Genomic DNA, 11,562 nt, shown 5'->3' on the forward strand with positions numbered 1-11,562 from the left:
TAAAACATGTCATTTTATGTCACTATGTTCGTTTAGCTACAAGTCTGTATGACTTCTTTCATTAATTGGTTTTGCAAAAAAAACTTTTGGGAACAATGAACTGACATTTTCAATAAAAATGTGAAGCATGCGGCGAACTTGACAAGCAATATTTAAAGACTACCAATCATGAAATTTTTTTTGGTTTAGTGAAATTCGTACTTTTCATCGTCTGTTAGATAAATGATAGGCTACGATGTAGTTTTTAAACAGGTATATTGTTAGCGAGGTGGTAAGCCACCTGCACCCGAGCGCGTCCAGTACGAGACTGACTTGCAGGGCGAAGCCGAAGTCGCCAGTCGACTCACAGTCGAACCGCGCCGTCGACCGGTCAACAACGGCGATACAATCGATTACCTTTTCAAACATTCCGCCCACCTCTCTTCGATACATAGAAGAGATAATTCTACAATTTTCATGATAGCAAAAAAAATACTAACAAAGCAACAAAAATATCCTGTATGAAACAAAAAAAAAACTTTCAGTGTATTGAGAATATTTAAATGTCCATTCACTGCGATGATTGATTAGAAACATTATTCAAGATTATGAGTTTTGACAGCGGTCTTATCATTACTGAATTATTGAATTTCACTTTCACTACCCTCACTAGTCCATCATCACCAGGGTACACATGTATTATCCTAGCAAGAGGCCATTGCGCTGGAGGAGTGTTCTCACAACGAAGAATCACCAGGTCACCAATGTTGATTTGTGATGTCCGGTGAGTCCATTTCTGTCGCTGCTGGAGCGATTGCAGGTACTCCCTTGACCACCTTTGCCAGAAATGCTGGAGCATCTGTTGAACTATTTTCCAGCGTTTTAAAACAGGTATAATTTCATCGATTAGTGAAGGCTCTGGAATGATAAAAGATGCAGAATGAATTAGAAAATGTGCAGGAGTTAAAGCTTTGTTATCAGTAGGATCATCTGTTAGGGGAATAAGGGGGCGGGAATTTAAACAGGCTTCAACTTGACAGAGTAATGTGGAAAGCTCCTCGAAGGTCAGCTTTGTATCTCCGATGACCCGTCTGATGTGATGTTTAGTGGATTTGACGGCTGCCTCCCAAATTCCACCGAAGTGAGGAGCCGCAGGAAGGTTGAAGCGCCACTCCGTCCCGGTAGACGCCAAAGCCTCTGCAATGGTGCGGTTGTAGTCAGATGACCTCTGGAACATCCTCTTGAGCTCCTGGTTAGCACCAATAAAATTGGTACCCCTATCACTTAGCAGTAGAGAACAATGTCCACGTCGTCCCACAAACCTTCGGAACGCTGCGATGAACGATTCTGATGAGTAACTTGAAACTGCTTCTAGATGCACCGCCCGTGTACTAAGGCAAATGAAAATACAAATAAAACCTTTATAAGAGCTCTGACCTCTCCCAAATGATGCTCTTATAGATATTGGTCCCGCATAGTCAACACCTGCTCTTGAAAATGGTCGACAGGTATGGGCAGGTAAATTTCCCATTATTTGATATGCAGGTGTTGCTCTGTAACGTTGGCAATTCAAGCACCGGTGAATAATTGTTTTAACTATCTGACGACCCTTCACTATCCAGTACTGAGTACGTAATGTCGTCAGTGTAAGCTGTACGCCTCCATGAAGAGTTGCTTTATGACAGTCCTCAATTATTAACTCAGTAAATGGATGTTTGCTGGGTAGTATCAATGGATGTTTTTCATCATCAGATAGCAATGAATGCTTGATTCTACCACCAACTCGCAAAAGTCTTTCCTTCACAAAAGGTGACAATTTCACTAATGCACTTTTCTTAGGAAGGATTCCAGCTTTCTCCAACTGAGAAATTTCCTTGGCAAATGATTGGCGTTGAACCATGTACACTAATAGCAATCTCGCTCGATTAACTTCACTAGGGGTTAGGAATTGCTCAGAATAAATTGCACTAATTTTAAACCAAGCTTCATGAAACACTGGATGGATCACTTTCTTACCACTAAGAAAACGGATCATGTAAGCCATTACATGTTTGAGAGTTTTTAACGTAGAGTATTTTTTAAAAATATTTAAGGCATCGGTTTTTTCAAGCACACTAGTAGTTAATGATGCAGTCAATTTTCCCACTAGAAGCTCACTAGATAAGAATTCCTTTGCCTGGAATTTAGAACTATTTGGCCAGTACTTCTCATGTTTTGAGAGCCAACTTGGCCCAGACCACCATAATTTTTGATCTCTCAATGTTGATGGAGAACAACCCCTAGAAGCTAAATCAGCTGGGTTGAATTTCGTTCCCACGTGATGCCACTTAACATTTGGTACTAAAGAATGGATATCAGAACATCTATTGGCCACAAACGTAGGCCATCTCGAGGGATGGTCCCTCAGCCAATACAGGACGTCTTGAGAGTCAGTCCACAAATGTATTTCAAGCAACTCAGACTCAAACATTATCCGATTCTGATTGATTAGCTTAGCAAGCAAGTGAACAGCACATAATTCCAATCGAGGAATGCTAAGTGTTCTCAAGGGGGAAACTTTAGTTTTTGCCTGAATTAATTTCACTGTAAACACTGATCCTGAGCATTCACTATCAGTGCGCAGGTACAAAACTGCTGCATAAGCAGATTTAGACGCATCAGCAAATCCATGCAATTGCAAGGTATTGTTAGAATTACTAAAACCCAACCATCTTGGAATTTTGATGTTAGAAACTTGAGATAATTTACCATAATATGTTTGCCAAAAATCAGCATCAGATTGGCATAACTCTTCATCCCAACCTATTTTAATCAGCCAAAGCTTTTGCAAAAATATTTTGGCTAAAATTACAATTGGAGCGAGCCAGCCCAATGGATCAAATAACTTGGCTGCGGCTGATAATACTCGTCTCTTTGTCCAGGGTTCAGAATATTGCTTGATTTTGACACTAAATTTGAAATAATCTTCATTCGGTTGCCAAGTAAGTCCTAATACAGCAAAGTCTGAATCGTCCTCAAAGAGTAATTCTGGTTCACTGGCTAATAAGTCATTAGGCAGCTGTTCCATTAAGGCAGGAGCATTTGAAAGCCACTTGCGCAATGGAAATCCGCCCACCTTGCACAAGTTAATAACTTCCTGTTGTTTCAACAAGGCGGTTTGAATGTCATGACCTCCCGATAGCACATCATCCATGTAGGTTTCTTCACTAAGAATGATGGAGCCCAATGGAAAGTTAACAGCTTCATCCTTTGCCAGTTGCTTAATGACTCTATTAGCGATAAACGGACTACATTTTAATCCATATGTTAGTGTACAAAGGAGAAAAAATTGTACCTTCTCTAACGGATTAAATCTCCATAAAATAGTTTGAAGATGTCTATCTGCCTCGTGTACTAATATTTGCCTATACATCATTTTAATATCTGTAGTAAAGGCATACCTGTATTTGCGCCATGCCGAAACCAAAGATGCAATTCCTGGCAGCAAGTTAGGTCCTGCATACAGGCAATCGTTTAAGGAAAATCCTTGATTTGTTTTGAGCGAACCGTTAAAAACTGTCCGCAATCGTGTAGTAGTACTACTTGTTTTAATGACACCATGGTGTGGAAGAAAAACATATTTTTTAAGGTTCACTTGAGATTCTGGAATACACTGCATGTGCCCAGAGACTAAATATTCTTGCATAAATTTACAATAGGATTGTTGAAAATCTAAGTCCCTTTTGAATTTATTTTCCATACGGAATAATAAAGTCATTGACGGATGGTAAGTATCTCCAAGCTGTTTTAATTTTTCAGATAATATTGGAAGTCTCACTACATAGCGTCCATCTGAATTCCGTGAGTAAGTAGATTTAAAATGACTTTCACAAGCCTGTTCTTCAGGAGTGAGAGAAACACTTACAGCATTAATCTCTTCCTGTAGCCAAAAACGCTGAAGCAGGGAGTCCACCGACATTTCGGAACTATGAAGTACTGTGGGTGTTGGCGTGGACTGGGAATAGTCAAAGTTTGTCTCACCAGAAATGATCCAACCCAAGGCCGTGGCTGTAGCAATGGGTTGATTCGGCTTTCCTTTGATGATATCTCCTTCCACCACTCTAGCATGCACGGCTGCTCCAAGAAGTAACTCGATTGGTGCATTCTGAGCGAAGTTAGGATCCGCTAACACCAAGTCCTTCAAGTGAGACCAATCGTTGACCCCGTATCGCGTGCCTGGTGTATAGGAAGTTACTAGGGGCACCACCAACACCTCATTTTTGCAGCTGAACGATGATGGAAACCTCGGCTTTATTGTAATGCTGGAAGCAGCTCTGCATGCCACATGTTGCTTTCCTCCAAGTCCACTAACTGTCACTGAAATTGATTGTTTATGTAATTTAAGTCTTTGACACAAAGATTCAGTTATAAAACTGGATTGAGCACACTGATCAAGTAGCGCTCGAGCAGGCACTACTTTTCCACCAGGGCCCTGTACGTTAACCCAAACAGTGGAAAGCAACACAAAATCAGATTTGCTTCTGACTTCGTTATTCAAATGAACATTAGCGCTTGTAGATGCATCTAGTAGAGAGGAAGGTTTTGATGAGTTTTCACCATCCCTTTTCTCACCACCATTGGTTAATCCTGAATTATTTAACTGAATATGTATTAACGTATGATGCCTTTTATGGCAGATTTGGCATCTCTTTTTTGATAGGCAATTGCGTAGCACATGATTACCTAAGCAATTCAAACAAAGCTCTTTTGATTCAACAAAGGTTTTGCGCTGCTCAGTAGTTTTGGCTCTAAACATTTCACAATAGGCCAGCCAATGAATACGATTGCATAAAACACATAACGGTTCCCTTGATAATGTTCGTCCAGTTATATGGCAATTCTCGGTAATGGGAAACCCTCTTCTGTCATGTAATACCTTCCGTCGGAAAGGCACTCTGTTGCGAGCTCCAGGCGAATGACTAAGTGAGCTAGGCTCCAATTTACAGCTTTCGATATTGTCCAAGCTCATGATTTTAGTCTTAAGGAAGTTTTTTAGCATTTCATAATCAGGTGGAGTTGTTGACTCCTCTAATTTAATTTCCCACGCTCGACGTGTTTGTGGGTCTAATCTCCTTTCGGTAATTATGACAATTAAATCATCCCAATGCCCTACTGGCCGTTGCAAAGCCTCAAGCGCTAGCAAAGGATTAATTGTGCCAGCATAAATACGGCGGAGTTCGGAGGCAGATTCATTTTTCATTGGCTTTAGATCTAATAAGGATGCTAGATGGGCACTGATCGATCTTCTTGTATTTTCATAATAATCTTTCAATGACTGCCAAGCAAGCATGAAATTTTGTTCTGTCACTGGAATAGTACGAATCAAATCTGCAGCTTCACCAGATAGAGCACCTTTTAAGTACTGCAACTTTGTAACGTCCGAAATATCATTGCGATCCACAATTATTGATCTCATTAAGTCCCGGAATGTTTCCCAATCTCGGAAATCACCAGAAAATTTTGGCAATTCTGCAATAGGCAATCTCACTTGTTGATCACACACTGAACGTGAAGGATTATTTTCCCGATCTATTTCACGAGTACTGGAACCCGTCTCCAAACAGATAAGAAATTCTTCAAATTCTCCCTTTCGCTGGAGATAAATCTCCTCGGCATAATCAAAAAACTCTGAAGTGCAATACTCATGATTGGTATCGAAAATTTCACTTTCAGTCATTTGTTCATGACAATCTTTTATTTTTTGCCAATAGCTCTCAACATTCTCCAAGCGCACTTTACAGGAGCCTCGGCTCATTTTCGCAGCACCTTCCTTTTTAAAGTTAACAAAGGCATTATTAATTTTCTTTAAATAAGACTTCTGTTTCTCAAAAAAGCCTTCCATTTTTTAACACCATGAATTTAATTTAATGTCACTAAACTTATTCCCATAGGCAATAGATAAGATGAGCAATAAGTTTCGATAATTTAATATAAATTGAAACGATCTTACTGATTTTGGACGTCTTTCTTCTCGGGTTGATGTTCGAGCCAGTCTGGAAAGTACACGATCCCCTTAGTGGGTTGATGAGTAAGCCAGCCTGGAATGCATGCGAGTCTCTTCGATGCGGTAGTCAGCTGATATTCACATGGCGTGAAGTTCTGGGTGATTCACCAACGGTCTTGTTGCTTCGTTGTCTTCACTGCTGAGATCTGCCGTTGAATTCACTCCGATTTGTAATAAGACTTTTAGTAGACCGCGATTAGTTTTAAAGCACCTTATACCCGTTTTTCGATTGATATGAATAGCACAATCAAAAGATGATTCGGCTCACGAGGGTTCAGCATAGATGAAGAGCCGGGGATTTCAATGAAACCATGATCATGCGTTCCCGGAATCGAGAATATTTCGAATTATATCCCTATCCGGCCCGAAGGACCAAAAAATGTTAGATAAATGATAGGCTACGATGTAGTTTTTAAACAGGTATATTGTTAGCGAGGTGGTAAGCCACCTGCACCCGAGCGCGTCCAGTACGAGACTGACTTGCAGGGCGAAGCCGAAGTCGCCAGTCGACTCACAGTCGAACCGCGCCGTCGACCGGTCAACAACGGCGATACAATCGATTACCTTTTCAAACATCGTCCAATTAGCAGGAAATGACTCAGCTCACAGTATTACCACGAACCCTATGGTAAATTTCGGATATCGACAGCGATGGAATTAGACAAAGTAAAATTTAGCAGTAACCGTTAAGGATGCCATAGAAGAATTGGAGAGATGGAAAGAATAATTAGTATTAGGGATGGTCGGATCGGATACCTCGGATCCAAATATCCGCGGATAATGTCCTTCATCGGATACATCGGATTGGGATCCGAAATTTTAAATAATAGATTCAGTGAATGCAACGGGTGGAAAGAGTTCCGATTCTATCTTCGAATGCGCCGTCGCATGCGATTCTTGTCCTACTCATGAACCCTTTTGTTTGAAAGCTCTCGCAGAGGTTACATAGGAGAATTATGGCCGTAAAAAATAAAAAAGCAAAATACGACTGGCATATAGTGCTACTCTTCCCAAAGATTGAACAATCATCGTGGGAATCTCAGCGCCAGGAATTTGAAAATGCATTTGAATCCGAAAATATCCGTTCCGAAAGATCCGGCTCCGAAAATCAAGGATCCGATCCGAATCCGGATCCGAAAAAAATCCTTGATCCGTCCATCCCTAATTAGTATTCTATTTCCGAATATTATGATATCATTGATTTTCAAGTGTTTCCATTTCTGTAAAAAAATACTGGAAAAACAAGGGATGATAATAAAGGTCGCCAAAATCATAATCCACTATTGCCAGGAACACTTCTCGTTTCAAATGTATGAGAATAATCGCAATATATCCGAACTAAAGACTCTAATAAAAATTTAAAAAATGAATTCTACCGAAGTAATAATATGATTCTTTTTTAATTGCATAGTATAAGTTAAAACAATAATCGGAGCAACTGAAAATATGCAATGGAATAATTTTCTTACCGTTTGGCATCTTCATCTCAGTCAGAATCCGGATTAGCGCGATTTTTCCCCCAGCTGTCTGTCTGTCCACCTACTCCGAGATGACTTGCGACTGAGGAGAGAAAAATGGAACAGAGATTGAATTTCCTTTGTGAATTTACGTATACTCCACATTTAAAAATAATAATTCCTTAAATTGGTTAAGAAGGAACGGTTAATTAGATTTAAGTTAAATAAGTTATAGAACAAGTGATTGTATCAAGCCTGACGCGAAACCTGCATTTATTTAGTTCTATAAATTAGGGGCTGTAAAAAAGTGACAGATTGAGTAAAAGAAAATTTAAAGTTACTTCCTTTAAATAGCTATGGAGGCAAGGGAGTAAGTGTAATATAAAAGAAAGTGTTTTTCTAATAAAAAGATAAAATGGACGGGACCTCACCAATGTAAGGGAATTGCAAAACTATATTTAATTATTAAATTAGATATCTCTTTAGAACATCATATATCAAAATAAATCATATCCCAGACGGCACAGGAAGTTTTCGTACCTGAATACGAGGGTGGACCATCAAGATACAAAAATCGCGCTTAGGAAGTTACTAAAAAGGTTTTGTTTCTTTATTTCATATAATGACGAAAAAAGATGCAAGAGGACTGGCAAATTCATATGCATCGATAAAATTGTATCTCATCGATAAAACTGTATTCGGTCTGGGACTATTTTCTTTCGCGGGTGGTGCCATCTGGTGCCATCGTGCCATATCCTCCTAGAAAGATCACATGTCTTCACAAGCTAGCACAAGCCGTTGGAGATCGCGTCGTTTACGTAACGTCTTACCACATTTCAGGGATTTTTGTGGTTAAGTTTGTGAAAAATAGAGTGTCTGGTAATAGTGAAGTTTCCCTTATTCTTTAATTTCATTCACTGGGCTTCAGAAACGTGTTTGTGAGATATTTTTGTTAAAAAATGCCTTTCGTGTGTTTATTGTCGGGATGACGTAATGGAAACTCCGGGACATGGTTCAAGGTTTTAGCTTTCCAAAAGATCCCGAGTTGAAGAAGAAGTGCATTTCGGCGATAAGAAGAAAACATTTCACCCCTACGAAAAGCTGTGAGGTATGTACTCTTTCTCGCTGTAATTATTTGGATGTAATTTTAAGTTAGAAGTGGCTTCGGGATGTTGATACATCAACATCCCGAACTATTCAGTACTATAGTACTATTCAGTACTAAAAATGGTGATTGAAAATATTGTAGCAGCAATTCTTTTGAAAATTCTTGCATTTTAGTTGTCTTTTTTGTATTAATTCATTCGGTGAACGTGTGGTTAAAAGGAGAAACTAGGAATAAGCTGCCAAGTTTATAGGATCGAATATTGCTTCTTAGCTTGCCCTATGGTGTATTACACGTCGGCTTTCATCATTTCAAATTATCTTATGCTATAGTGTAAAACAATAAAAATATCAGGCATACAAATATTTACTATATTTACGAGCCTAGTAATTTGATTTCTCATGCAGAAATACCAAAAATTGGAAATGATTTGACCTAATAAGTTACATGGTATTTTATTATTTATTAATTTTAGGTGTGTGAGCTTCACATCGCACCATTGTGATATCAGAAAGTAATCTGTGGCCTTGGACGAGAAGACGAGGAGAAAATTCTTGCTGAATTGAAGGTGCCCAGATTGGAGGAAGGTACCATTGCTTCACTGTTACCTGTCGCCAAGAAGACAGACATTGTGGCAGAAGTGACATATTTGTGGATGTGGATTTGATTTGTGCAAGTTGATGCTGTGATAGTGGACGTTCATCGGAGAAAGTATTGAAGATAGTTTTTATGTATCGACCAGTCCTCTTTTAAATAATTTTTTATTCGAAAGAGAATAAGAGTAATTGTTTCGCTAAATTAGATGTGGGATAGAAGAGAAAATTGGAAGTATTATTGTGGTTGACAATAGAAAATACATAATACAGACATTGTGGCAGAAGTGACATATTTGTGGATGTGGATTTGATTTGTGCAAGTTGATGCTGTGATAGTGGACGTTCAGCGGAGAAAGTATTGAAGATAGTTTTTATGTATCGACCAGCCCTCTTTTAAATAATTTTCTATTCGAAAGAGAATAAGAGTAATTGTTTCGCTAAATTAGATGTGGGATAGAAGAGAAAACTGGAAATATTATCGTGGTTGACAATAGAAAATACATAATATATGTATTGTATTTCTGTGGGTTTTTTCTTTCCTGCCTCTTTAAAATTTCTTGTGGTGGTGACTTCATGCAAAGTAAGTATAAAATCGGAGGTGTGATCTAAGAGATACCATGTTTTATTTTACAAGTGTTTATGCTGGTGATTTGGCAGGACTTTCATATTTTTAATAGGTTGATACATTTACTGCAGTGACCTAGAGACTTTTACTCATCCCAAATAATCTTTCAAATACTTTAGCGCCTGATATGGGTAAGTTTAAGTAGCTGAGACTGAACTATACGTTAATTTTTGCTTGCATTTTGATGAATTCGATCATACTAATAGCAGATGTGTCAGCAATCCTGTTTCATCGGCAATTTTTATTTAAAAATTTTATTTCGTCAGGCTTTAGGGTAAGCATTTTAATGCTCGTGGGCTATGTGATGTCTTATTTAGTGTCAAAATTAATAAGAATTTACTCTTATTAACATCTCAAGGTTTCCAAGTAAGTACGAGCCACTTAAGAATGCTGGATGCTGGGGATGCGTGAATTAGCCTTGAGAATCTCATTTTTCGCAGTTATTTAAGTGGCCGAATAAGTTTTGTAAGTTCTCAATGGGTAAATAATACTATATCATGAATTCTAATTACCATGAAAAACTCACAACCGACAAAAACTTTGTCGGTCGTGAGTCTTTCATGGTAATTAGAATTCATGATATGGTGTTATTTACCTATTGAGAACTTACAATTCATAATGATTCGTATCAAGGTTCTCGCTACGGTCGGTAGCTATCGATTGTGTTGCGTTCGATACATTTTTCGATCGTGCGAGTTACGATATATCTAAATTCGACCTAATCGATTGAGATTAGCCTGAGTGCCGTGTTCCTGCGCGCTTCGTATCCAATCGTAAGTGCTTAGTAGCGGACATTCACATGCTGCGTACGCGCTTCGTCGACAGGCCGCGAATGGAAATTATCCATTGACGAAAAGCGACGGAGCGGCACAGTATCCCCTTAGTCAATAGGTACTATGTACATACGAATTAGATACGGAGGGTTCTGTGCCGTCTGGGATATTATCCTCATAATTTAGAAGAAAACTGAAAATCTAAAAGCACATTCTGTCGTGCATAAAGTTTAATCAACGTAAATTAACTGTATAAAATATAAATAATTACAAAAAAGATTATCTATTCGGCAAAAGAGCTTTTGGAAATTCTTAAGAGAAAGGTTTCATTTACCAATAAGGAATGGAAAAAATCAAGCATGTAAATTATTGACACTAAAGAGCAATGCTGTGCTTGGGAATGCAAAAAGTAAAAAAAATGAAAAGGGACAGAATGCATGTAATGTTCAGGACCAATCCGAGTGATGCAAGGTAATGAGATAAGTAGACTAAAGGAACGAATCGAACGAACGGATTGATGTAGATGTCGTATTGTGTTAGTGGATGCAAGGTAAAATATGAATAAGAAATTCTATATCGCCGAAAATATGCACCACGAATTAAAAAAAAATTACCTCGGAATTATATTTTTTAAATATTAAAACTCATTGAACAAAACGACAATTAAATTGAAACTGAAATTGGTTGCCATGAATTCATTTTGAGAATAACTTCAAAGCAAAATAAAACAAATATGGATTGATGCAATGTATATTACTTAGTATGGTTGAAGGCATACAGAAAAATATAATTGAAGCTGAACTGATGAGTAAGGGAAAAATTACTAGAGGAGAGAAATTTACTTTAACTCTTATGGCAAAAACAATTATGGTACCCTGGAGGTACAAATAAATGTTAACATCGAAGGAAAAAAGCAAAAATGAAAAATCATAAAACTTTGTTTTACCAAAATCACTTCTGGGTTGAAACACTCCTCCTTCAGAT

At 38.3% G+C, this 11,562-nt stretch overlaps 1 protein-coding gene across 1 annotated transcript; it reads right to left on the reverse strand.

The window, feature by feature from the left end:
- Positions 1-238: 238 nt before the first annotated feature.
- Positions 239-6,755, reverse strand: LOC124156925. Its single transcript, XM_046531400.1, has 2 exons — positions 5,969-6,755; positions 239-4,335 (listed from the first exon to the last, which is right to left on the reverse strand). Coding segments are annotated over exons 1-2 (3,786 nt in total). The 5' UTR covers positions 5,970-6,755; the 3' UTR covers positions 239-550.
- Positions 6,756-11,562: the final 4,807 nt, after the last annotated feature.

Source organism: Ischnura elegans, chromosome 1 (genome assembly GCF_921293095.1).
Source record: "Ischnura elegans chromosome 1, ioIscEleg1.1, whole genome shotgun sequence".
Classification (NCBI taxonomy): domain Eukaryota; kingdom Metazoa; phylum Arthropoda; class Insecta; order Odonata; family Coenagrionidae; genus Ischnura; species Ischnura elegans.